Raw genomic sequence first — 26,846 nt, forward strand, 5'->3', positions numbered from 1 at the left:
TATATACACAAATTATGTGTTGATGATGTAATATATATTCAAATTATGTATATATTATAATGTAATATATAAAATTGTATAATATATATTAAAATTATATATATATATTAAAGTAAATGGGATAATATATATTAAAATAAAATTATATATATATAATATTGTCCTTGTTATTGTCTGTCAAAACGTGTGTGTCTGTATGAATTATTTAATATATATTAAAAATAAAATAAGTTATATATATGAATATATTAATTGATGCAATAATGGCAATTTCTTTTGCCTAGTAGGGTTTGGGTTGCTGCGCATGCGCCTCAGGTTGGCCCGAAGGCTTTAAAGGCTCCTGTACACGAGAAGGCTGGCAAATCGCGCCTTCGCAGGAGCCGCGCCTGCGCAGTTGAGAATTCGAAGCCGCACTGGCTTGAAGCCCCCTCTCTGCCGCGCCTGCGCATTGCGATTGGCCGCGCTTGCACACTGAGGCATCTCAAGCCGCCCGCCGTTTGGTTTGCGCCTGCGCACTTGGAGGTTTCGAAGCTTCGGCTCGCCCTTTTTGTGACGTCACGGGGGGGCAGTAAACATGGCGGCGGCGGGAAGGAGGAGAAGCTACTAAGGTGAATATTGTTATTTTTAACGTTATATATCTATAGCAGGCCTGGGCCAACTTGGGCCCTCCCTCGGGACGTTTTGGACTCCAGCTCCCACCATTCCCAATAGCCTCAGGCCCTTTCCTTTTCCCCCTCAGCCGCTTAAGCCTGAGGCTATTGCGAATGGTGGGAGCTGGAGTCCAAAACGTCTCGAGGGAGGGCCCAACTTGACCCAGGCCTGATCTGTATCTATATTATATTATGAGCATAGCACATATCGTATTATTAGTAGTATTATATTGTATTACATTATAGTATTATATGTATATATAATATAGTCTGTTGTTAGCTTAGCACTATCTTAGTATGATAGATGATGATGATGATGATGATTAATATAGTAGAGTCTCACTTATCCAAGACTCGCTTATCCAACGTTCTGGATTATCCAAGCCATTTTTGTAGTCAATGTTTTCAATATATCGTGATATTTTGGTGCTAAATTCATAAATACAGTCATTACAACATAACATTACTGCGTATTGAACTACTTTTTCTGTCAAATTTGTGGTATAACATGATGTTTTGGTGCTTAATTTGTAAAATCATAACCTAATTTGATGTTTAATAGGCTTTTCCTTAATCCCTCCTTATTATCCAACATATTCACTTATCCAACGTTCTGCCGGCCCGTTTAGCTTGGATAAGTGAGACTCTATTGTAATAATAATTTATGTCTTTATTTACTTTATTTTGACCCGGCCGTATCTCACCCCGAGAGCGGCTTCCAAGTTTTGGCAATATCCAATGCCACCATTATACCAAAATCAAACCATCCACGCCACAATGAAGCACTTACAATCAAAAAGACATAGAAGTGCACATTAAAACAATTGAAACTACAGAGCACCACAATCCCAAATAATCTGGGTCAGTTCCGTGAGAGTCTTTAATTCTAGTACTCGCCAAACGCCTGCTTCCAAAACCAGGATTTTCCTTTTTCCCCCCCCTAAAGGCCAGGAGAGAAGGGGCTGATCTGATTTTGTTGGGGAGGGAGATCCACAGCCGAGGGGCCACCACTAAGAAGGCCCCGTCTCTCATTCCCACCAGTCATGCCTGCAAAGGAGTGGGACTAAGAGCAGGGCCTCCCCGGATAATCTCAACGCTCGAGCTGATTCATACGGGGAGATAAGTTCAGACAATATAATATTATATAAAATGCATTCTTTTTCATTCTGTTTTTTATTTCAGAAGGATTTAGAGCAGACATGACGTTATTTGGGCATTATAGGACCCCGGAAATGGCTGCTCCCCAACACAGCTATCTTTTGGTAACCCTTTTAAAAATATATATATATAAATGAAAGAATGGAAATACATTAACATTTAGACAAATCTATTCAACTTTATGTATTAAAGTCAATTGAAATAAAGGTATTAAAGTTTGTGTATCAAAGTGAATTAAAATAAAAATTAAAAGAAATGAAAGTAAATGCATTACATGAATTTAAAAATAAACAATGTATTAAATACAAATACATATATTGAAGTGAATTAAAATGAATGTATTAAAATGAATTAAAATAAATGTATTCAAAGCAATTAAAACAAATGTATTAAAATAGATGTATTGACATTGCATCAAAGTGAATTGAAATGAATTAAAATAAATGCATTAATGTGAATGAAATTATATGTTTTAAAATGTATGTATCATATATTAATCAGCATTTTAAATGAATATTAAAGTAAACAAAATAATTAAAAATCACGTTATCAATAAATGGTTATTATCAACATAAATTAATTTCATTATTATTTTAATCATTAAATAGGCCAGTTTGAGGGCTGACTGCCTGAACAAACCTTTTGCCCAGCGATGTCTCGATTTACAGACCGTCATTCAAGACTTTCCTGCCAAAGTAAGAAAACAAAAAAATATTATTTTCTTTATTTTTTGTACAATATTTATATATATGTATACATACATACAACGTTATTTTATAATATATACAAAACCCTTCGATTTCTTATATCATTTTGGTTACTCTCTATATTTAATTTTAATATATATAATGTTTACAATGGTTTTATTATGTTATATAAGTTGTGTTCTGTTTTTGATTAAATTAATATTTTATTTGTATTCAATAGATAGCTTATTTTTTATTAAATGCGCATTGCATTTTGGTGAAACAAATCACTTATGTTTTGATGAAATGCTCTTGTGATGTCTCTTCCTTCAGGAGCTGCACGCCATTTTCCCTTGGTTGGTGGAGAGCATTTTTGGGAGCCTGGATGGGGTCCTTGTGGGCTGGAGCCTGCGCACTTTGCAAGGAAGGACCAACCCCACAGAATACAACCTCGCCCTCGAATTCCTCGATCCCGGGTTTCAAAACATTGAATATCTTTGATATTTAAAGCATTTCCTGAAGAGATTGCATGTCAAAATGTTAAATAATCCTAATTTTTAATCATTTCCTGGAGAGATTTTATCTTTAAAAAAGAAATCTCCTAATTTATAAAGCATTTGGGTGAAAATAGAACACTATCCTAATTTTAAAGCATTTTCTTAGGAGTTTTTTTGTTGTAAAATTAAGAAATCCTAATATTTAAAATAAAAAATTAAAAATCTTTTTTATTTAAATGAGAAATGTGAATATTTAATGTTCCATAATGAAATGTAATGTCACACATATTTTTAAATCCTATTTTTTCTTCTGTTTCCTCAGAGGCCCGATGATGGAGCTGGTCTACAAACTCCAAGCGGAGGAATATCGCTATGACTTTCCCGTCTCTTACCTTCCGGCAAGTTTTCTGTATTTCACATTTTATGCCTTTAACGAATCGAAATAATTACAAAATTAATCAGAATTTCTCAATATCCCTTTTAGGCCCCGGTGAAAGCGTCGATCCAAGAACGGATCCTTCCGGAATGTTCTTTATATCACAATAAGGTCCAGTTTCCTCCATCTGGAGGAGTCCTGGGACTGAGTTTGGCCCTCAGTATCTTTCAAATTAATGCCATTAAAAGAAATTTGCAATATTATAATATTAATACTATTTATTTCTTGGAGAGATTTTGTATAACATTTTTTGGAAGTTACTAATTTTAAAGCATTTTTGTTGCAAAATGAAGAAATCCTTATATTTTATATTACATATATATGTATAAGAGTATATAATTATATGTTAGTTATTATTATAATGCTGTGTTTTAAATATATTCTTATTTCCTGTTTAATCCTTGACGGTTTCCTCTCCAGATCCGTATGAATATTATATGTTCTACTTCGCCATTAGCTTGATTACGCAGAAGGTAAATACCATTCTTGGGGTGTTATTGAGATTTTACTGTCTCGGCGGGAGAAGCTTCACGAAGCCATTTTGGATTTTCCTCCCTTTCTAGAATGTTCACCCCACATACCACGTCAGCATGTCCAACAGTGCCTACTTTGTCCTGGTGGATCGATACCTGAAGTGGTTCCTTCCCACCGAAGGGAACGTCATCCCTCCCCGATCCTCTGACCCCGGAGGCCCTGCCCCCTCCCCTGCCCCACGGTGAGCGCCTTTCGGGCAAAACAGGCCTCTTCTGAGGGAAACATGGCCTCCTTTGGCCTTTTCTGAGGGAAAGGACTTCTTTTATGGTGCCACTGAGTGTGTTCTGGGTCCCATTTCTGGCGCAGGTCCCCTGTGATGCCCTTCACGTCGTATGGGATGCACCCCACCAGCCTCCTGAAGAGACACATAGCGCACCAGACCTCTGCCAATGCAGATCCGGCCTCCCAAGAGATATGGCGCTCCGAGACCATGCTCCAGGTGATTAGTAGGCCTCTTTGAATAGTAGGCCAACATTTTTGCCAAACTATAACTCCATAAAAGATCTATTATCCATATATATATATATATACACACACACACACACACACACACACACACACACACACACATATATATACATATACACACACACACATATTTATTTGTCTCTCTCTTTCTCAGGTCTTTGTGGAAATGTGGCTCCATCATTACCCTCTAGATATATACCAGAAAATTCAGTCTCCTCACATCAAGGTAATAATGAAATACATTGTTGTTGTTATTATTATTATCATCATATATTTATTATAATTATTACATTTTGTGCTATTGTTATATTATTTTTTATTATTTTATTTTAATTCTCATCAGTATTGTTGTTATGTTATTATCATTAACATTTTTGTATTAGTATTATTCACGTTATCATATTTTTATTATTATCAGCATTATTATAATTTTTATTATATTTTAGTATTATCCTTCGCGTTATTTGTATTGTCAATATTATTATTATCATCATCTTTATTGTTATTATATTTGTATTGTCATTTTTACTATTACCATTATCATTTACATGAACGAATAAAAAGGGAGGAAGCAAAGATAAAATAGAAGAAAGGCTCCTATTTGTGTCCTTGTTTGTCGTTTATCGTCACGTTTGGTGCCATCTTTTCATTTGTGTTATACGTTTTCCCACCTTCTTTCACTTGAGTATATTTTTATGTCCATTTTTCCCTTTCTCTCCCTGTTTTTCCCTCTGTTTTGTTCATCCTTCCTTCCTCTGTTTTCAGCTGGAAACCTTCCATTACCACCTCCCTTCTATTTATTCTCCTTCGTCATCCTTCGCTTTTCCCATCCAGTCCAGCTATCGCTCGTACTATACATATCAAGTATTTATTTCCCATTTTTATTTCTCAATTCTTACATTTATTTTTATTATTATTATTTCCCACCCCCCTATTTATGTTATTCCACCCTGTTATGTATTATTATTATTTTCTTAATAATTATTGCATCATCACCATTATTGTTTCATTTAGTATTATTACATTTATTGTTATTACATTATCACTCTTACTACATATATCATTATCATTACATTTACATTTAGTATTCTTTAATTTCATATTTTACATTTAGGATTACCATTATTATTACATTTCTTATTATTTCATTCATTATTATTTTTCATGCATGATCTCATTTAGGTTTTTTCATATAATAATATTATTTCATTCATTATTATTATTACTACTATTTTCCCTATTTAATTTGTTATTTATTTAATTTATTTACAATATTTCTTTCCTTCTCTTTCTCACCCTGAAAGGAACTCAGATAAAAACACATGTTGTTATAAACAAAATATAATAATAACAACAACAATATGGGAGGGGAGCCTCTTCTCCTCCTCCTCCTCCTCCTCCCTTCTTTGCTTTCTTCCCTCCCTCCCTCCCTCCCTCCCTCTCCTTCCTTCCTTTATTTCCTTTCTCTTGACGTTTAAGGAATCCTTCAAGCCGTCCGAGGAGCAGGTCCTGGTGATCCGCCTCCTGGTGAAGCACCTCCATGCCTTCAGCAACAGCAGCCTCCGGGCCGAAGCCCCCGCCTCCCCCTCCCCCTCGGGACACTCCCACTCCCCTGGCCCTTTGGAGGAGTTCAAGAGGTTGAGTAACTTGCATCATTTCCCCATTAAGTGCCTTTTCCTGAGGGAAAAATGGCCTCCTTGGGCCTTTTCGGTGGAAAAATAGGCCGCTTCTGAGGGAAACCTGCCTCCTTTGGCCTCTTCTCAGGGAAAAGAGGCCTCTTCTGAGGGGAAATGGCATTATTTGGCTTTTTCTGAGGGAAAACCTGCCTCTTTTGACCTGTTCTGAGGGAAAAGAGGTTTTTTCTTATTGAAATGTATGTATGTATGTATGCCTGGGGTGAGCTCCCGCTGTTAGCCCCAGTTCCTGCCAACCTAGCAGTTGAGTAGATGAATAGGTACTGCTCTGAGGGGAAGGTAACAGCGCTCCATGCAGTCATGCCTATGGCCACATGACCTTGGAGGTGTCTACGGACAACGCCAGCTCTTTGGCTTAGAAATGGAGATGGGCACCAACCCCCAGAGTCGGACACAACTGGACTTAATGTCAGGGGAAAACCTTGACCTTGTGTATTTCAGAATAGTGATTCCTCGCTTCCTGCAGCAGAAGCTGTATGTCTTCCTCCATCACTGCTTTGGCCACTGGCCTCTGGACGCCTCTTTCCGGGCCGTAAGTCGTCCCCTTGATTTCCTGTCGAGGCCCAGCTGGTTGTAGTGAGGCCTGTTCCCATGGCAAGGGAGCAGGCCCAAGCCTCCCTGTGCTCACCTCTTACTGTTCTCTTTGTTTCTCTCTCTCCTTCGCAAAGGTGCTGGAGATGTGGTTGAGCTACTTGCAGCCCTGGAGATACGCCCCGGAAAGGGCCACTTTGGGAGCGGAGCAGGCCCCGCGAATCATGTCTGAAAAATGGTGGGTCTCCTCTCAAGGGCGTCCTTCTATCGCATTCTTTCTCTTTGCAATGGCAGTGGTGCTGCCTTCCTCTCTCTCTCTCTCTCTCTCTCTGTCTCCTCACCGTGGCTCCCTTCTCTGCCGGCAGGGCCCCCTTTGTCCAGGAGAACCTGCTGATGTTCACGGAGCTCTTTGTGGCCTTCTTGACCCGCGCCCTCCGCACCGACCTGGTCAGCCCCAAGAACGCCCTGATGCTCTTCCGGGCAACCAAAGTCTTTGCCCAGCCCTCCTTGGCCCCTGTCATCCAGAAAGGTCAGTCACTGTGGCCACTGAGGGCCTCCCCGGCCTCCTGCCTCCCTTCCCAGGCTCTAATAGCGCCATCTCTCTCTCTCTCTCCTACAGCAGAGCAGCTCTTCCTGGAGATGGACCTGGCCATCAATGCTGCCTCCAGCCCCGCCTCCCTGGGAGCTGGCTCCTCCCCCTTGCTCCGCTCCCAGCCCCGCCTCCTCCTCTCCCTCCGGGGAGCCTCCTCCCTCTCAGACTCCGCCTCCGCCTTCAAGATCAAGAGCCGCCTCTATGGCCTCCAAGGGCAGGAGGCCCAGTACAGGCCACTCTTTGGGCCAGAGGTCCGGGGAATGGTAAGCGCTCTGGGGCTCAAGGGAGGTCTTTGGCCCTCTGAACTGGTGGGGGGAGCCTTTGGCTATGTCAGCTGGTTGAGCCAAGCCTTTCCCGGGGCAAGCAAGGCCATCCAGAAGTGTGGCCGGTCAAGGGAAGCCTTTTGGGAGCTTTGGAAAGGCCAGGAGGTCCGCGGGATGGGTCAGGCGAGGCCTCTTCTCTTGGGTGCAGGTCCTGCGCCTGGTGCAGCTGATTGTGCAGGCCCAGCAGCGGCTGAAGTCCCTGGACCCCTCCTCTTGGGACGCCTCTCCAACGGGCCCGCTCCCCTCCTCCTCGCCCTCCTTCCTCTCCTGGCTCCGTTTCGGAATCTCGGACCCCAATGGCTCCTCCTCCTCCTCGGCTGCCGGCAGCGACCTGGATGAAGCTGGCCATCTGGACGGGGGCCGCCGGACCGAGGAATACCTGGAGAAGGCCCTCGAGTTCCTCTGCCTCATCTTCCGGGTATGGACCACCTCTGTCATCACTCCCCCCCCCCCCTCGAGATGCCTCTTTGATCCGATTGACACCCCTTTCATTCACGGGCGCTTCGATTCCCTCTCTCCAGCTCAACGAGGCCCAGCTGAGCCGGGTGATGCTGACCCTGGGGGCCGCGCCAGACGAAAGCGGGGTCAAGCAGCGCCCGGACTGCGCCGAGACCGACGCCGGACTCGTCTTGACCCCTTTGGGGCGCTACCAGGTTAGGAGGGAGAGGAGAGGCTTCCTTCCTCTAACTCTCACAAAAAAGGAGGCCGATTTGCCTATCTAGTCCACCATAGATTTGAGTCCATAGGGTATATCATTACGTATCAAAGGCTTGCTTTTGCATTCTCTTTCAAGATCATCAACGGCCTGCGGAGGTTTGAGATCAGTTATCAGGGCGACCCAGAGCTGCAGCCAATCAGGAGCTACGAAAATCCCACCCTGGTCCGCTCCCTCTTCCGCCTCTCCTCCACCATCAATGAGCGGGTGAGAAAACACGATTGTATCATAGCATATTAGATATCATATTCTCTCTCTCTCTCTATATATATATATTTATACTATACTATATAATATAGGTATAATGTTATCTAGTATATCACACCCACCTATATAATATTTATACTATATTATATATTATGTTATTTTAAATTAATTTATATAGTATACATATAATATTTATATATATATATATTATGTATATATCGTATCTTATTACACAGTGGTGGTGGTGGTTTGCGTGTGGAGGGATGGATGTGTATATAGAATACAATAGAATATTGAATATATATTGCAGAATATCTAATAGTAGGATATATTATATTATCTTAAATTAATTTAATCTATATTATATTATATAATATATATATACAATATTATATATATATATATATATATATATATAGTAGAGTTTCACTTATCCAACATTTGCTTATCCAATCTTCTGGATTATCCAACGCATTTTTGTAGTCAATGTTTTCAAAACATCATGATTTTTGGGTGCCCAATTTGTAAATACAGTAATTACTATGTAGCATTGCTGCATATTGAACTACTTTTTCTGTCAAATTTGTTGTATAGCATGATGTTTTGGTGCTTAATTTGTAAAATCATAACCTAATTTCATGTTTAATAGGCTTCTCCTTCATCTCTCCTTATTATCCAACATATTCGCTTATCCAATGTTCTGCCGGCCTGTTTATATTGAATAAGTGAGATTCTGTTGTGTGTGTGTGTGTATATGTGTGTGTGTATACACACACACACACACACGTTGGTGTGTGGAGGGATGGTTGTGTATATAGAATCAATAGCATATAGTATATAATTATACAGAATATATGGCAGGCATGGGTGACAGTGATGTAGAGCAGATTCCATTTGTCAATGTGAAAGAGAATCTATAGTATAAAATATTGAATGGTAGGATGTATGATCTATTCTTAGTGCTGTATGAAGATGGGATTGTCATTCTCTCTCTCTCTCTCTCTGTTGTTCTCGCTTGTGGCCGTGCGCCCAGTGGTCGGAGCAGATGTCGTGGGCCTGCTCCCGGCGGGACTTCTTGGGCTCGCTGGCGCGCTTCCACCTGCTGGAGCCGGCCTGGTCGGGGGGCCTGGGTGGGAGGCAGAGCTGGGAGTGGGCGGAGCGTCCACGGCTGAGCCTGCGCTTCCTGGCCAGCTACCGCCTGCTCTTCAGCCTGGCCCTCTCCTACGCCCTGACCGCCTGGATCTGCTTTGGCCCCGCGGCCACCTCCGGCCTCTTCCTCCTGGGCTACCTCCTCTACGCCTCCGCCATGGCCTGCCTCTCCGACCGCAGGAGGACGGGCACACCCAGGGGGGGGAGGCCCCACCAGGAGTGAGCCCGCCAGCCAGCCAGCAAAGACACAGACGGACGGACGGACGGACGGACGGACGGGGGCCCTTCCTCCGAGGGAAACGCCCCCCAACAGGACCCTTTCGGAGGGGAACCTCTCCAACCGTGACTTTTTCTGAGGGAAATCTTGCCAACAATGACCTTTTCTGAGGTAAACCCAATAAATAATGACCTTTTTGAGATAAAAATCACCAAGAAGCACCATTTCAGAATCAAATGTCTTCCAAAATTTTCTGAGGGAACATTTTCTGGGGTAAAAACTGCCAAAAAGCACCGTTTCGGAGGGAGATATTTCCAAAAATGTCCTTTTCTGAGATAAATTCAATAAATAATGTTTTCTTGAGGTAAAAACCACCAAAAAGGACTATTTCTGAGGGAAGTATAATCCAAAGTGACCTTTTCTGAGAGAAAACCCACTTTTTTTGAAGAAAACATGGCCAAGAACCACCATTTTTGAGGGAGATACTTTTAAAAAATGATCATTTCTATGGGAAATAATTCCCAAAGTGACCGTTTCTGAGGGAAAATCACGACTATTTGGACTGTTGGTTCTTAAAAGGCAGTCCAGGATTCCTCGTGGCCCCCAATCCTATTTTATGTTATTCTATTTTAATGTGGATTTTGAATGTCTTTGGGTTTCTATAAAGGGCTTTTCATCTACAGATTTTTGTAAATAAAGGCCTCTCTTTGTTTCTAAGGGCTCATTTTCTGATTTTATATGACTTTTACTGAAGTGTTGTCATCGTGGAACCTTCAACATGGCTGCCGTTTCCATGGCGACAGGAGAAGCCTATTCAGTGTTGGCTGTAAAGGAAACCGGCATCGTTGCCATATACATATTTTATACATACAGTAGAGTCTCACTTATCCAACACTCGCTTATCCAACATTCTGGATTATCCAACACATTTTTGTAGTCAATGTTTGCAATACATCGTGAAATTTTGGTGCTAAATTCGTAAATACAGTAATTACTACATAGCAGTACTGTGTATTGAACTACTTTTTCTGTCAAATTTGTTGTTAAACATGATGCTTTGGTGCTTAATTTGTAAAATAATAACCTAATTTGATGTTTAATAGGCTTTTCCTTAATCCCTCCTTATTATCCAACATATTTGCTTATCCAACGTTCTGCTGGCCTGTTTATGTTGGATAAGTGAGCCTCTACTGTATTTAATATAAATTTTATAATTATTTAAAATACATTTTATAATATTCACGATAAAATATATTTTCAAATATAGTAAATATTAAAAGATAGTAAAAAGGGGAAAACAAAGTATTTTATTCCACTGAGTCACTCTGGTCGAGAATTAAAAACACCGGAAATACAATAAGTTTCTTTTTATTTTTATAATATCAGAAAACGAAAAACACCTGAAACGTCAATTATCTCCCATCGCCATCCTGTTTCCAATATAGATTTGATTTTTAAAATAAAATAATAATGGGAAAATATTTAAATGGGGGAAAAGGGAGTCTGAAAAATAACTGGGGGAAATACTTCAATTTAAAAATAAAATAAAAATATTTAAATTAAAAAAATAAAATAGGGGAGAAAAAATAGCAAAAAATATAGAATCGGACGAGAAAAAAAGGTGGGAGCATCTCTGGGTGAGTTGTGAACGGCAGAAGTCTCTGGAAGTCTGTGGCAGGCCGTGTCCTTGTGGAAGGGAAGGCGTGGGGGTGGGGTCTGGTGGGGGCGGGTGTTCAGGCGGCGGAGAGGGAGGCCTGGCGGATGCTCTGGGCCCAGGTCTGGAGCAGAGCCGTCACCGAATGCTTGTCCGGCAGCTGGAGCAGCTTGGACATCATGGCGCGGTGGACCGACTGCAGGAAAGGGTTGGCCTCTGGGGCCGGAAAGGGGGGGTCAGGCCCGCTCCCAGTCCCGAGCCCCCCCCCCCCCGCCCCCCCGTCCCCCCCCCCCCCGCCTTCCCCTCCTTCCCGTTCCCTCACCGTACTGCTGGCGGTTGTCGACCCACAGCGGACTCTGCTCGGGATAGTCGGCCGGGACGCTCAGCTGCAGCGGAGGCACGTTGGGAAGGTTCTTGTCGTCTGGAGGAAAGCGAGAGCAAATATCAAATGCAAAGATCGACAGAAATATATAAGCCGCTTGCCTACTTTCTCCCTTCTCCAGCTCTGAGAAAGAAGGCCAGCCTGAGCGGGCCTCCCTCGCAAGGACTCCATGGCCTTCTTGGAGTCTGAAGGAGGGAGAAAGTGGGGCCTTTCCCCCCGATTTGGAGACAGGCCGAGAGGAAAGAGCTGGGAAAGGGAGAAAGCAGGCTGAGAGCGGGAGGGAGGGAGGGAGGGGGCGGACAGACCTATCTTGCAGATGAGGTGGACGGTGCCGTTGTTGCTGCAGTGGGCGGGGTCCAGGTTGACCAGGAACTTGGGGTTGAGCCGGGCCACCTCCCCCTGCAGGACGTTGGGGATGGTCTGCCGGTCGTCCTCCTCGAACTTCCGCTTCCGGGGAGGCGGCACCGGGGCCCTGCAAACCCCGCCAAGAGGACAGGAGGAGTTCACACCACCGCAAGAGGGAACGCGGGTTCACACAGTCCCGAAATCAGAACGGGATCCCAACCGGACCCCAGGAAGAGACAAGGGCGCAAAAGCGGGAGCCACTACTCACACAATGGAAGGGCCGTGAATGGCCGTCATGGCCGGCATGAAGGTGCGGTAGAGGGAATGGTTGAAGACGGGCGAGCGGATGTTCGCCAACACCGCGTCCAGGAGCGGCTGGCAGAGGTATTGCTGCTTCGTCGGAGGGACCACCGGCGGCGGAGGGGTCGGCTGGACGGACGGAAAATGAATCATAAACATTAATATTAAGTACTATGGTTTCATGCATTGATGTCCTATTGATATATTAACAGGATATAAAAATAAATTACATTATTACATTATTGTTATATTTGGTTACATTATTCCACCAATCTGTTAATATATTATTATTCTATTCCCTTCTAATAATATATTGAGCAATAATCATATAGTTCAGCCCTAACGCATCCTGGGCATCACACAAAAATACCGCGAGGTATATATTATAGAGTATTAAAATAAAAATATTATAGAGTATTAAAATTATATATGTATATTTTAATTCATAATGTATTTTAATAGTTTTAACTGTCTTATGTGCTGTTTTATATTGGTTTGTATGGGCATCTAATTGTTGCCACTGTTGTAAGCCGCCATGAGTCCCTTCGGGTGAGAAGGGCGGGATATAAATGTGAGAAATAAATAAATATTAATATATTCTAACATTTATATAATATATAAAGTATAATGTTTTATTATTTATGGTATCTATTATTACATGATAGTAGTATCAATTATTTATTATATGGTATTAATGAAATACTGTATTGTATTCACGCTATTATATAATCTTTTATAATATAACATCACATTGTAATATGTTACTTATAAAATACATGAAACATATAATATAAATTATAAGATTGATTTATTATATTATATTAATATATGTTATAGTATTATTATCTAATACTTATATACTAATAATATAATTCCACTCTAACTTATCCTGAATTTGTTCTAACAGTACGTTTGCTATATGATTTTTGCAACAGCCATGATGTATATATGGAGAGGGGAGGACCCATTACGAGGGGACACATTAAAATTAGAACGTGGGAATCAAATCATGGCCGCTCTTAGGATGTCAGCGCAGCCGTACGGCTCTTACTGCCCCCATGTCATCCTTGAGCTTCTCCAGAGCGATCTCGCACTTCTGCAGGGTCTTCAGAGGACACCTAAAATTATATATAACAACATACAATGATAATCTGTAGTAATATAGAAATAAATAGGAATAATATATTTAGAAATAGTAATAATAAACTACAGAGGAAAGGTAGATAAAAATATTATTAGGGTGGCGCATAGTTAAGGGGATAATAATAATAATAATAATAATAATAATAATAATAATAATAATATAGGAATGGATCCTTCTAAACCATAATAATAATGCTATTGGAAGATATTTTCAACAATAACAATAATAATAATCACCTTGACAGAAATGGTAAAAATAATGATGAGATTTTGTATCTATGTTTCCTCGACAGTAATAATAATAAATGTTATTTCTCATTACCGTTTGGAAGGGTCTGTCAGGATATCCAGCAAGCTCTTCATTTTGCTCAAATCTTTCTTCCGGTCTAAACCAGGAAATATAAAAATAAATGGATAAAATAAACCACTATGTTGATGATACGAGAGTGGGAGTAATAGATGGATAAATAAATCTCTTTGTCAACAACATGATTCTAATAGATATACAGTAGAGTCTCACTTATCCAAGCTAAACGGGCCGGCAGAACTTTGGATATGTGAATATCTTGGATAATAAGGAGGGATTAAGGAAAAGCCTATTAAACATCAAATTAGGTTATGATTTTACAAATTAAGCACCAAAACATCATGTTATACCACAAATTTGACAGAAAAAGTAGTTCAATATGCAGTAATGTTATGTTGTAATTACTGTATTTACAAATTTAGCACCAAAATATCATGATATATTGAAAACATTGACTACAAAAATGTCTTGGATAATCCAGAACCTTGGATAAGCGAGTCTTGGATAAGTGAGACTCTACTGTAATAGTAATATATGGTTAAACAAGTTGCTACGCTGCCAATAAGATCATGAGAATAGATGGATAAAATGTGATATAATTTTTAATTTTTAAAATGAATTCTGTGTATGACCTTCGTTCTTGTCGATCTTGTTGATCATCCTCCGCAAGGGGTCGATGTACTTGGAGAGCTGCTTGAGCTTCTCCAGGTACTGCTGCTCCTCAGACTGGCTGGAACTGGCCGGACTCATGACGGAGCTGGGATTGCCTTCGGGGAGCAAAAGGAAAGGGGCTTGAGAGGAGGAGGAGGAGGAGGAGGAGAAGGGGGGAAGGAAGGGGAAGGGAGAGGAGAGCGGAAGAGAGCCAAGAAGGCTCCGGTGGGGGCAAGGAAGGGAAGCCGTACCGGGGGTGTTGAGGGGTCCCGGCGAAGGGACGCTGAAGGTCTGGGGGGTCCGTGCGGCCGCCGGGCTCTGCGAAGAGGGCTGTGGGGAAGGGCTGGGCAGGAAGCCTCCGGGGGACGGAGCGGGGCCCGAGCTGCCAGCGGAAGGGAGAGAAGGGCGTCAGGAAGAGGAGCCGCAGGAGGGGAGAGCAAGGCCGGGGGGGGGGGGGCAGGCCTCACAGCTGGCCCTGCGGATCTGTTCCCAGGCCAGGACGGAGTCGGCCTTTCCCGGGCCCCTGAAGGGAGGGGCCGGCCGGCCTCCCCTTCTGTCTCAGAGCCCGGACGGGGGGGGGGGGGGGGGGGGCGAGCACCTGACGTTGGAGTTGGGCTGGGAGGTGGGCTGCGGCGAGGGCTGTGGGGGGGGCGGGGGCATGGGCGGGGGCTGCGGGGTCTGGGCGGCCTGCTGCTGGACGGGCGACGGGGAAGACATCATGGCGACCTGCGGAGAAGGAAGCAAGGAGAACGGTGGTGGAGGAGGGGGCCCTGGACGGCACGTGAGCCTGGGGGGCCGGACCCTCCCCCGGAAATACCTGTGGCGGCATCTGCATGGCGCTGGGGGGCGGGGGGGCCGAGACGGCGGCGGCCGGAGGGAAGCGCGGGCGGATCTGCATCCCGCCCCTGGCCATCGCGGCGGTCATCATCTTGGGAGGAAGGAAGGAAGATGGGTCAATGGTCACCGAGGCCGACCGTGGCCGCCTGCGGGCTCCCGCTTCCTCTTTGCCCCCCCCCTCACCTGGTTGGAGGCCCCCATTTGGGCCGCCTGGGCCGCCACGGCCGCCTGCTGCTGCTGCTGTTGCTGTTGCTGCTGGAGGGCTCTGGCCTGCGAGGGTGAAAGGTCAGGGTCAGGGTGGCCGGCACGAGCGTCAAGACAGGAGGGAGGGAAAAGCCCAACATGGCGGCCAGTGTCTCCCCTCAGGCCCCAAGGCGGGACTCACCTGCATGGCCTTGAGTTGCTGCGGGGTCAGGGCCACGGGCATGACCTGTCCGGGGATCTGGCCAGGAAGGGTCTGGGCCTGCGAGACCATGGGCTGCGGGGGGATCTGGGAGGCCTGCGCGGCCGACACTTGTTGCTGCTGCTGCTGCTGCTGCTGTTGTTGCTGCTGCTGCTGCTGCATCTGCTGGATCTGCTGCTGCATGACCTGCTGGGCAGAGGCCGGAGGAGGAGGCTGCTGTTGTTGCTGCTGTTGTTGCTGCTGCTGTTGTTGTTGCACTTGGGCGGCCTGCTGCTGGAGCTGCTGCTGCATCTGGGCAATGCGCTGGAGCTGCTGCTGCTGCTGTTGCTGCATCTGCGGGGAAGGGGAGAGATGGGGGCCTGGACTCCAAATCCCAGCTTCCCCCAGGAGACTCGTAGAGATTGCGGGAGATCCCCTTTACCTGCTGCTGGCTCTGCTGGTGCAGCTGCATCTTCAGCATGTGCTGCTGCTGCTGCACCGCCTGCATCTGCTGCTGCTGTTGCTGCGCCTGCTGCTGCTGTTGGGCGGCCACGGCGGCGGCTGCGGCGGCCTGCTGCTGCTGCTGCGCCTGGAACTGCTGCTGCAGCGCGTTCTGCTGCGCCTGCTGGAACTGTTGCTGCGCCTGCTGCTGCTGCTGCTGCTGCAAGGCCGCGGCGGCCACCTGTTGCTGCTGCTGCTGCTGCTGTTGCGCCATTTGCTGCAGCTGGAGCTGGGCTGAGAGAGGAAGCAGGAGGAGCCTTGAGAGGAGTCGGGCCCGGGTACGGGAAACAATGCCTAGAGGGCTCCAGGGGTGGTGGGGTCGGGCCCCGGGCACCAGGAGTGAGGGGAGAGGGGTCCCTCCTTCTCTTGGCCAAGCTGCTTCCAGGCCGAGGGACTTACTTGGCTGCCCGGAGGGAGGGCCGATGCCGGGGATGCCGTGGGGCCCCATGGGGTTGGCGCCGGGGCCCGGGGGCGGCTGCTGTCCGGGCAGGGGCCCCATCTGCTGTGCCAAGGGGAGGCCGGCCATCCCCCCCATGGGGGCCCCTTGAGGCGGGGGGCGGGGCCCCAGCCCCATCGAGGAGGAGGAGGACGACGCCGCCGGCCCTCCGCCACCGGCCCCCCCTCCTCCGCCACCGCCTCCTCCGGCCGGGGGTCCGCCTCCCGTCAGGGTCTGGAGGGCGTTCATGGGGTCTGCGGAGAGAGAGAGAAGAGCAAAGGAGGAAGGAAGGAAGGAAGGAAGGAAGGAAGGAAGGAAGGAAGAAAAATCACAGGTGGGAAGGAGAGGAAATGAAGGGATAGTAAAGGGGAGAGGGAAAGGGAAGAAAGGCAGGCAGGAGGAAAAAGAGGGAAGGCAAGAAGGAAGGAGGGAGGGAGGGAGGGAGGGAGGGAGGAGGGCTCTTACCAGCAGCTGCAGCCGAGGCCATGGACTTCTTATTGTCTGTGAAACAAAGAGGATCCGGAAATGAAAAAGAGTGAGACAAACGGGAGGGGAACTGCTTTGAAGCAAGTCTTGTAAAGAGAGAGAGAGAGAGAGAGAGAGAGAGAGGTGGATGAGCAGGGAGCTACTTACGGATGTCCCGGAAGTGGATGATGAGTCGGGCCACCAGGGAGAGGTACTCCTCCTGAGGGGGAACCACACGTTAAGGGGCGCCACGGGTGTGCCTCTCTACACTGCAGCATGAATGCCTGTTTGGCTCTAATTGGGGGAGGGGGGAGGGACACACTCACCCTGGTCTTGGCCTTCATGAAGACGTGGTTCTCCATGTCTTTGCTGGACTTGTTGTGCGCCACGCCCGCCTTGCGCATGGCCTCCTCTCTGCCGGGGGGGGGGGGGGGGAGACAAAAAGAAGGGATTTATTATACATATATGGAAACTGACTGGCAGCGCATGGGGTGCAGACCCACAAGTCATAAGAACCTCAGCCCTGGCCTTGTCTTTCTCAACTGCAGAGTACGCCTGTCCTGTCTGGCACAAGTCACTTTTAAATTTATTTATTATGCAATGCTTTTGCCACCAAATAAATAAATACATACATATACATATACTGGAGCCCCCAATGGCGTAGTGGGCTAAAGCCTTGTGACTTGGAGGTTCGGTTGCCGACCTGAAAGCTGCCAGGTTGGAATCCCACCCGGGGAGAGTGCGGATGAGCTCCCTCTCTCAGCTCCAGCTCCATGCAGGGACATGAGAGAAGCCTCCCACAAGGATGGTAAAAGCATCAAAACATCCGGGCAACGTCCCCTGGGCAACGTCCTTGCAGACGGCCAAGTCTCTCACACCAGAAGCGACTTGCAGTTTCTCAAGTCGCTCCTGACACGGGAAAAAAACACATACATACTGTAGATACATATACATATATACATATATCTAAGAGATGGAGATCTTCTCTTCCTCTTGCAATGGTTTTCCTGCAGGCCACCTTGGGCCTCTGCCATTCTCATCATCATCGCCAGTCTATTCTATTGGCCTCTTCTTTTGGGAATGCTTTCCTCCCGGGACGTCTGAGGGTGGCAAGGAAACCCCCCCCCCCCCGGACTCACATCTGGCTGACCAGCTTCTGCCGGAAGTTGCTGCTCCGCCAGTCGTTCTCCTCCATGGCGCCCTTCTTTCCTTCCTCGAAGGCAGGCCCGGGCCGCTTCCCGGGGAGGGAGAGGAAGCCAGAGGACCAAGCTAGGCCGCTTCCGGCCCAGACCGGAAACACGGAGCCTACTTCCGGCCCTGACCCCCACTGCCTGCTGGGAAATGGAGTCGCATTGCGCACTCATCTGGATTGAAATATTATTTTTTTAAATTATTTTATCTCTCTGCGATTGGTTTTTTTTAGGAAGTCTGTCCTTTCTCGCCGGGTGTGGCTCCTCTGGAGAAAAGGGGGGGGGAGGCCAAAGGGACCCGGAAGTGACGTCCCCTCGTCGGTGCGGTTCTGGCGCGTGCGCCCTTGGGCTTCGGCGGGCGGCCATGCCTTTCCGCTTCCCCCTTGGCCTTCCCCTTCCTCCTCCTCCGCTTCTCGCCTCGGGCCCCGGGCCTCCCGCCGGGCTTCCCTGAGGAGGGAAACCCTCGGCGGGGCCTTGGCCTGACGGAAGCGTGGCCGCGCGTGGGCTCTTTCTGAGGGGAAGGAAGGAAGGAAGGGGCCCCTCTCGCCGTCTCTGGGCAGGTGTGGCCCCGTGAGGCCCGCCCGCCCGCCCGCCCGCCCGCCCTCCTCGGGGCTTTCCTGGGGGAAACGTGGCCCTGTCTGGGGCCGGGGCGCCTGTCCTTGCGCGCCCTTCCTTCCTTCCTTCCTTCCTTCCTTCCTTGGTGTGCCCGCCCTCCCGGCCGGGGAGCATGTCGTGCCCGTGCCCGTGTCCGGGGGAGGGGTGCCGGGGGCGGGGCGCGTGGTACGCGGGGCGGCTGGGGCGGCGGGAGGCGGCGTGGCGGCTGCAGGGCCAGCGCCAGGGCACCTTCCTGGTGCGGGACTCCTCCACCTGCCCCGGGGACTACGTCCTCTCCGTCGCGGAGAACGGCCGCGTCTCCCACTACATCATCCACGCCCTCCCCGGGGATGGGGGCGGCGCCGCCGGGAGGGGCCTCTTCCGCATCGGGGACCAGCACTTCCAGAGCCTGCCGGACCTGCTGGACTTCTACCGGGACCACTACCTCGACACCACCACCCTCCGGGAGCCCCTCCCCAGGTGAGCACGCGGGGCCCGGGGGGGGGGGGGGAGGGGGGAGGGGGGAGGGGGGGGCGGCCCCGCCTGAGCAGGCCTGACCAGGGCGGCCCCTCTCCTCTCCTCTCCCGCAGGGGCGCCGCTTCCCCGCCGGCCCCCGGGCGCCCGCCCTCCCTCCCGCCGGAGGGGCCCGAGGAGCTGGTGCGGGCGCTCTATGACTTCGCCGGGAAGGACGCGGAGGACCTCCCGTTCCAGAAGGGAGAGGTGCTGTCCATCGAGGAGAAGCCCGAGGAGCAGTGGTGGCGCGCCAGGAACAAGGAGGGACGCCAAGGCATGATCCCCGTCCCCTACGTCCACAGGCTGCTGCTGCCGCCCAGCAAGGGCGCCGCCAAGGGGGCCGGGGGCCGCTACGGCATCCCGGAGCCCGCCCACGCCTACGCCCAGCCCCACGGACACCCCGCCCCTGCCCCCGCCGCCCCTGCCGCCCAGAAGGGCCCCGTCTTCGCCAAAGCCATCCAGAGGAGGGTCCCCTGCGCCTACGACAAGTCCGCCCTCGCCCTCGAGGTACCCACTCCCTCATATATTATACAGGCATCCTCCAAGAAAAATAAAATTATTCCAAATTGTACCATTGAGTCTATTAAAGATAACACAAAAATAATAATCAGATTCTTTTTGGTTTAAATATATCAGAAACATTAACAATACATTATTTCTAGAAAGCACTTTTTATTAATAAAATAGGATTACTTTTTCTATCATTCAGCAGAAATTAATAAAAGTAATGTATGTAGCAGCGCTCCATGCAGTCATGCTGGCCACATGACCTTGGAGATGTCTATGGACAATGCCGGCTCTTCGGCTTAGAAATGGAGATGAGCACCAACCCCCAGTCAGACATGACAGCACTTAACGTCAGGAGAAAAACTTTACCTTTCTTAACATGTATTTGTTTTTTATAAAATATACCACAAAATTGAATAAAAATCTGATTTTTTTTTTTTGTATCACCTCCTCGTGTCTCTTTCAGGTTGGCGACCTGGTGAGAGTGACCCGGATGAACATCAACGGCCAATGGGAGGGCGAGATCCAGGGCCGGAAGGGCCTCTTCCCTTTCACGCACGTCCGAATCATCGACCCTCAAAACCCGGATGAGAACGAATGACCTTCCCTTCCGCTTCCTGTTTCATTTCCTTCTCAAGGAGAGCTTCGTTTTTGGAATTAATATATTTTTTCTCACCGTTTTCGTCCATTGAAGGATGGGAAGTAAAACAACTTTTCCAGATGGCGGGAACTGATAACACTCTTTAAGGAGTAACTTTTTCCCCCAATGAAGAATCTTTTTTAATTTTTTTTTATATATTATATATATGAAGACTTGATGGATTTTATTTCTTCATTCTTCAACGGAAGGAACAATCCGTTTCAACGAGCTTTTGCTTATTAACAGGAATCAAAAGCATTGCGACTTTTTCCCCGCTATTTATATCTTTATTCTTTTTAGCTCGTTTTGCCTTAAAATCCTGCTTTTTTTGAGTGATTTTTTGCTGTCACTTTGTTCACATACTTTGGGGGGGGGGTTGCATTTATTATCAAGCTTCGATAATCACTAAAATTAACATTATTTTGATAATTTGCGACATTACATTTTTTCTGAATTTCTTCAGAACAAGGAATGATTGAAAAGAAACAAAATACAAACTACAAGGAATAATTAGAAATTTATTTAAAAACTACTCAACAACTTGAATGTTGGATATTTAAATGTTCCACTCAGTATTAAAAAGAAACAAAAGTGCCTTAATTTGAATAATTGTGTGTGGGAAAGTCAGGGGACAATCGATTTTTTGCGGTAAAATGAAGAGAAAAAAATGTCATTTTTGTGGTATAAGACGGGGGAATTTGCCTTGTTTTGTGTGGTTGGATCTGGAAATGGACGAGAAATTCTGGATATTTTTTACTGTGAAAAAAATGCTTCCTGTTTATGGATCTTTTCTCACCAAATATTAATACTACTGAGCTTCGTTGTGTTCATGAATATTGAATAATAATGATGGAGAACCATTATTTCTCTTGTGTTTCCAAAATGGGTGGAATTTCCCCCATTTTTAAATAATTGTGCAAAAAAGAGTGGCTTTTTTTAAAAAAAATTGTCTTTTTATTTTTCTTTCATTATGTGTGTGTTTTGAGTGTGAAAAAAATCAAAATATCCATCACATTTAAAGGCAATAATAATGTGTTGTAACGCTTTATTTTTGATGGGGGGAAAAGTCTTATTTTTGAGGAAACCACTGATTTGAGATTTTTATTATTTTTATTAATTTTCTACGCCACAGATTTTTTTAACAGTATTAAATATATATTCTTAGAAACAAACCAATGGTCGGCAGCTTTTTTAAAAAATTGTACAAATATATTGTATAAATATATGTATTTGTCTTGCAACGCTTTGAGTTGTGAGCCGCTTGGGAGTCTCCGTATGGAGAGAAAAAGTGGGACAAAAGAAAACAAGATGACGTGCGTCCGCATTTGACATGCATTTTTATTCTTTCCCATTCTCCAGTCACCAATAAGGGAAGAAGGGGCACGGGGAGCCCGGGGCATGACCCCCTTGGGAGCCCCCAAACTCAGCAGGGAAGGCCATGGGGCAGTAAGGGGGAGGGGTCACCATCCATGGGGCCCCAAAGGCCTGCTCCGGAAAGGCAGGACGGAAGGGGGAGGGGCCCGGGTCAGGGGTCATGACCTTCGGAGGAAAGTCCGCCGGAGGAGGGGGGCGGGGCCAAAGGTCCTCGGTCTCTGGGAGGAACCTGTCAAAGGAAGAGGAGAGGACAAGTCACACACACACACAAATATTACATATATATATGAATCTTACGTAATCATGTGTGTACACATAGATATATCTATATATCAATTTACATATACAATATATATATACACACACACACAAACCATAGTTATATGAATGTCAACAGAATTCTATCTTTCTCTTCCCATAATTTACAGTGGGTTCGATCCATTGCCATCTTATTCTGCTTCTCCCACCTGAGAGGGCCTTCGGCCATTTTGGCTGGAGGAGGCCCAAAGCGGTGTCCGTCGGGCCACTCGTCGGGGCCACGGCCACCTTCCTCCTCTTCCTCGTTTTCCTCGGCCATTTTCCCAACCATCGGCAAGCCCATCGGCTCCACTGATCAGAAGGGAATAAAAGCGAGATGGCCACTCCGTCCGCCATGTTGGAAGGAAGGGGTGGGACCCAAAAGCCGGCCAGCTGGGAATACCTCTTTGGTGGGCAGCCATCTTCAATGGGCTCTCCTCCTTCTTCCTCTTCCGTTGGACCCTCCCCTCCCTTTGGAAAGATTCCAAAATTATGATAACAATCCTTCATTTAACACGTTTGATATGTTTGAACAAATAAATGTTCTAAATAGAATCAATATTGGGCTCACCGCGAAGCGTTCCCTCCTTGATCCCGGAAGCCCTTTGCAAACGGATTGTTGTATATTTTCAGTTTCGTGATCTAAGCAACAGAAAGATTAAGATGAATATTGTGCCAAAGGCCGGGGGTTGTGTCCACGCAGGCGGGCCCTCACCTCCTGGTTCTGGTAGGCCGTGACCGAGGTGAAGGCCGTCTCGGGGAAGAGAAAGGTCCGGAAGGCGCTCCACCGGCCCCCGTCGTGGCCCTCTTCCGCACGAAGGACATGGAACCGGGGCTGGTAGCGGTGCATCGAGTGGAGGATCACCTGCGGATTTAATAGGGTCCATGTTGGAATTCCCATTCCCTTTGATTCCTAAGTGACGATCCCGTGGCGGCCATCTGGGGAGGGCAAGAAGGGGCGGGGTGGTTTGGCGGCCATCTTGGGGGGTCCCTCACGTGTCCCTGGGGGTCCAGGGTGTTGTTGGTGAGCTTGAGCTTCTGGAAGGAGACGGCCTGCTTCATCCAATGGGAGCCGAGGGATGGAGAGTCCGGGTGCAGGTAGGTCCGGGGTGGGGGGCGGGGCTCCGCCTTCCCAGACACCTCCCATTGGTCCTTCGCCCACTGATGGACACACAGGGAGAGACCACCATCAAAGGCAGCATTCACACCATTCACCATCCAATTAATTTTGTCTATATCACAATATATATCATCACATTACTATGAAATATACCAAAAAAGTATGAAAAATAAATGGGTAGTAAATATCCGATTATTTGTAATATAAAATATATCATGAAATTACCAACTGGATTATTTTTCGGAAGAAATATACCACAAATAGGATTATTTTAATACAAATAGATTTTAAAAATTGGTGTATATTTTTGTACCTTATAACGGAAATTGTCCAGAGGAACAAAGTCCACCATCATGAGATACTTGGCTTCAGAAAGCAGTCCGCTCACCTTGATTTTGCATTGAGGGAACATGCGCCTGGAGAAGGGGAAACAGAATCAAGGAAGAAAAATTAAATAAAAAATAATAAATTAAGAAATAAGAAAAATAATATGGAAAATGAGACAAAAATAAATTAAGAAAAAATAAGAAAAAGATAGAAAAAATAAGAAAAAAGTTCGAATAAATTATAGTAAATTATAATATGAAGCTCAAACTCACCTCCCGTTTTTGGTGATGATCATCTCGGTCCCAATTTGATGGAATTTTTCCCAAAGATCCCGATCCTCCAAAGTGACTTCAATGGAAGAGGAAGATGCTGGAGAAGAAAATATTAAGATGACCCATCAACCCCCTACTTGGAAAAGGGGAACATTGGGATATAATAATAGTAACAACAGTAATAATATGTAATATAGGAATGGATCTTTCTAAGCCATAATAATAATAATAATAATAATAATAATAATATAGGATTGGATCCCTCTTCTAAGCCAAAATAAATTATATATATATATGGATCCTTCTAAGCCAAACTAATAAGAATATGAAAATACATAATATAGGCATACATTCTCCAAAGCAAAATGGTAACATTAATAATAATATAGTAATATATATATATATTACTATATATATATATATATATATATATATATATATATATATATATATATATATATAAAATAAAAGGGCCCATTCCTATACTATATAGTAATAATATAATAATATAATATAATGGATTCTTCTAAGTCATTATGTGTGTGTGTGTGTATGTATATATATATATATATACACACACACACACACACACACACAATAGGGACGGATTCGTCTAAGCCAAAATAATAACAAAAGATACTTATATATAATATAATAATATAATATACAACAGGAATGGATTCTTCTAAGCCAAAACAACAACAACAACAACAACAATTCTCCCTGACCTGGGGCGCTGTCCTCCTCCATGTTTCCGTCCGCACTGGATTCAATGGGAGCCTTGCTTCTTCTTCTCTCAAAAAAGGTCCGAATCGCCCTTTTATAGAAGACGTTTAAAAGAGGGAAGAAGGGCATCATGGGGGGAAAAGGGGGGGGAATAATGACCCTTTTCGTCAATTAAAAGCCTCCCTTTAATTCAGAGTCGATTTAAGTGACTAATTGCATTGCAGAAAAGGAATATATATCGCTGGATTGAATGGAGGATCTTCTCCGCAGGCTAACATTTAAAATTATTATTACATTTGTAATAATAATAACAATAAAGAGACATTATTAATAATAATAATAATAATACAAAGTAATAACAGAGTTGACTAGATTCTGGAATTATTATTATGTTTCTATGACTCTCAAAACAATAATAAGACATTATTATTATTATTCTATAATTATATTCCATTATTATTTCTCTGAAAGTAAACTCCGTGTCTGCCTGATAAGAATTAAACTTCAATTCAGGAAATAAGTTTGATTAAATTAAATCTGATTTTATTATTATTATTATTAATTTTTTACTCTATTTATTTTTCTTAATTTAAATGCATTATTGCAACATTGAATAAGTGATTAAATCCAATTTATTACTATTACATTTGATATTTTATTCTATCTATTTTTCTTAATTTAAATGCATTATTACCACATTATAAAATAAGTCCAATGAAATTAAATCTGATTTATTACTATTGTATTTGATATTTTATTCTTATATTATCTTTTAAATATTTTCCCTCGTTATCCCTTCAATACTTTTGTAAAGGATTTAAAAGAAGATAAAATAAAAGGAAGCTTTTAGGCCGAAAGCCATAAAAACCCACTTAAGGCCTTTATTTCCCTTTATTTGTGTGGAAATTAGGCCTTTGAGGGCCATAGACAAACAAGGAAATTCACCTTTTTATTATCCTTTTAAAAAAAGCTCCATTAAACCTCCATTAAAAGATTTATTTAAAAAACAAAACAAAATAGTCCTGAATATTTTACATTTAATCCTTTTTAAAACCAAAGAATGTATTTAGGCGTCTTCTGTTTCATCACTTAAACAAATGGTGAAGAATTAAAAATACAACTATTTATGTAATTTATTTTTAAAATACCTATATATAAATAGTTTTTCTGTCCAATTTTCCAAAAACACAAAGCAATATAAATAACAAAAAATCAATACAATGTTATTATTATTTCTGTATTTTATTTTTAAACAAATATACTTTCTCCACCCTATTTCCAAAAGCACTTAACATAATAAAATAAGAAAATTTAAAAAAATATTATTCTTTCTGAATTTTATTCAAACAAATCATATATTGATTTGTTTTTTCCATCCATATTTCAAAAACACAAAGCATATAATAAAACAAAAAATAAAACAAAAATATTTCAAAATATTTGTATTATGTATATGTTGCTTAATAGCATAAAATTAAAAATATTATTTTGAATACATACATATTTTTTCCAATTTCCCAAAAATATAAAGCAATTAAAAATAATAAAAATTAATAGAAAAATAAGTTTTTCATCCAGTTTATAATTTTCTCCCAATTCCCAAAAGCACAAAGCACTTTAAAAAAGGAAATGATAAAAAATAAAACAAGATAATAATAAAATTATAAATTAAATAAAAAATAAACTTTTGTTTTGTTGCCCAAAGAAACAAGTTTATAAAAACACAAAGCGAGAAAGAAAACAAATAGGCTTTTAAAGCCGTTCGATAATTATTGATGCAGTAAAAGGGGAAATAAAAGCTCTTTACCTGAAAAACGGTCAAATAAAAGTCATTAAGTGGACAAATTAAATACTAAAGAAAGACTTGTTAAAAAGTTTCCTTTTTACTCTCATTCACTCGCATTTAACGGTTAAAATGATAATTATTTATATTTAAAATATTTTTTAAAAAAGATATTAGGAAAGGTAGCACAATCTAGGCATATAGGCAGAACAGTAATATCCGGCTATGCTTCATCTCCTATTA

The 26,846-nt window shown here is 44.4% G+C and overlaps 4 protein-coding genes across 10 annotated transcripts; 2 read left to right on the forward strand and 2 right to left on the reverse strand.

Moving 5' to 3' along the window:
• The first annotated feature begins 473 nt into the window (after positions 1 to 473).
• smpd4 (sphingomyelin phosphodiesterase 4) lies at positions 474 to 10,574 on the forward strand. 4 transcript variants are annotated; one of them, XM_062958501.1, is made up of 20 exons: positions 474 to 608; positions 1,833 to 1,912; positions 2,417 to 2,503; positions 2,828 to 2,970; positions 3,314 to 3,389; positions 3,476 to 3,587; positions 3,848 to 3,900; positions 3,991 to 4,142; positions 4,268 to 4,400; positions 4,584 to 4,655; positions 5,195 to 5,293; positions 5,909 to 6,066; positions 6,565 to 6,655; positions 6,792 to 6,892; positions 7,020 to 7,183; positions 7,274 to 7,509; positions 7,718 to 7,987; positions 8,091 to 8,222; positions 8,363 to 8,491; positions 9,525 to 10,574. In XM_062958501.1, exons 2-20 carry the CDS (start codon positions 1,850 to 1,852, stop codon positions 9,861 to 9,863), a joined length of 2,610 nt encoding a protein of 869 aa, XP_062814571.1. In that variant the 5' UTR covers positions 474 to 608; positions 1,833 to 1,849; the 3' UTR covers positions 9,864 to 10,574. The 4 variants fall into 4 exon arrangements, with proteins under 4 accessions (XP_062814571.1, XP_062814573.1, XP_062814574.1 ...); XM_062958503.1 differs by having other exon boundaries at positions 7,277 to 7,509; XM_062958502.1 differs by having other exon boundaries at positions 511 to 608; positions 1,836 to 1,912.
• Positions 10,575 to 11,209: 635 nt separating this feature from the next.
• Positions 11,210 to 18,956, reverse strand: LOC134292891 (mediator of RNA polymerase II transcription subunit 15-like). Of its 4 annotated transcripts, none has more exons than XM_062958506.1 (18): positions 18,400 to 18,956; positions 17,587 to 17,674; positions 17,429 to 17,480; positions 17,261 to 17,296; positions 16,759 to 17,049; positions 16,301 to 16,593; positions 15,862 to 16,212; positions 15,660 to 15,746; positions 15,457 to 15,567; positions 15,238 to 15,365; positions 14,891 to 15,021; positions 14,621 to 14,755; positions 14,004 to 14,067; positions 13,590 to 13,656; positions 12,507 to 12,667; positions 12,199 to 12,365; positions 11,834 to 11,932; positions 11,210 to 11,727 (listed from the first exon to the last, which is right to left on the reverse strand). In XM_062958506.1, the coding sequence occupies exons 1-18, from the start codon at positions 18,453 to 18,455 to the stop codon at positions 11,591 to 11,593; spliced, it is 2,454 nt and encodes an 817-aa protein (XP_062814576.1). In that variant the 5' UTR covers positions 18,456 to 18,956; the 3' UTR covers positions 11,210 to 11,590. The 4 variants fall into 4 exon arrangements, with proteins under 4 accessions (XP_062814576.1, XP_062814575.1, XP_062814578.1 ...); XM_062958505.1 differs by having other exon boundaries at positions 13,581 to 13,656; XM_062958508.1 differs by lacking the exon at positions 16,759 to 17,049 and having other exon boundaries at positions 18,400 to 18,953.
• Positions 18,957 to 19,152: 196 nt separating this feature from the next.
• On the forward strand, positions 19,153 to 21,876 carry crkl (CRK like proto-oncogene, adaptor protein). The gene is made up of 3 exons (XM_062958514.1): positions 19,153 to 19,524; positions 19,635 to 20,064; positions 20,531 to 21,876. Exons 1-3 carry the CDS (start codon positions 19,178 to 19,180, stop codon positions 20,663 to 20,665), a joined length of 912 nt encoding a protein of 303 aa, XP_062814584.1. The 5' UTR covers positions 19,153 to 19,177; the 3' UTR covers positions 20,666 to 21,876.
• A 148-nt stretch (positions 21,877 to 22,024) lies between these two features.
• LOC100567021 (T-box-containing protein TBX6L) lies at positions 22,025 to 26,715 on the reverse strand. Its single transcript, XM_062958512.1, has 9 exons — positions 24,823 to 26,715; positions 24,095 to 24,191; positions 23,809 to 23,911; positions 23,372 to 23,536; positions 23,091 to 23,240; positions 22,947 to 23,017; positions 22,779 to 22,846; positions 22,546 to 22,687; positions 22,025 to 22,307 (listed from the first exon to the last, which is right to left on the reverse strand). Exons 1-9 carry the CDS (start codon positions 24,950 to 24,952, stop codon positions 22,064 to 22,066), a joined length of 1,170 nt encoding a protein of 389 aa, XP_062814582.1. The 5' UTR covers positions 24,953 to 26,715; the 3' UTR covers positions 22,025 to 22,063.
• Positions 26,716 to 26,846: the final 131 nt, after the last annotated feature.

Source organism: Anolis carolinensis, chromosome X, assembly GCF_035594765.1.
Source record: "Anolis carolinensis isolate JA03-04 chromosome X, rAnoCar3.1.pri, whole genome shotgun sequence".
Lineage (NCBI taxonomy): Eukaryota > Metazoa > Chordata > Lepidosauria > Squamata > Dactyloidae > Anolis > Anolis carolinensis.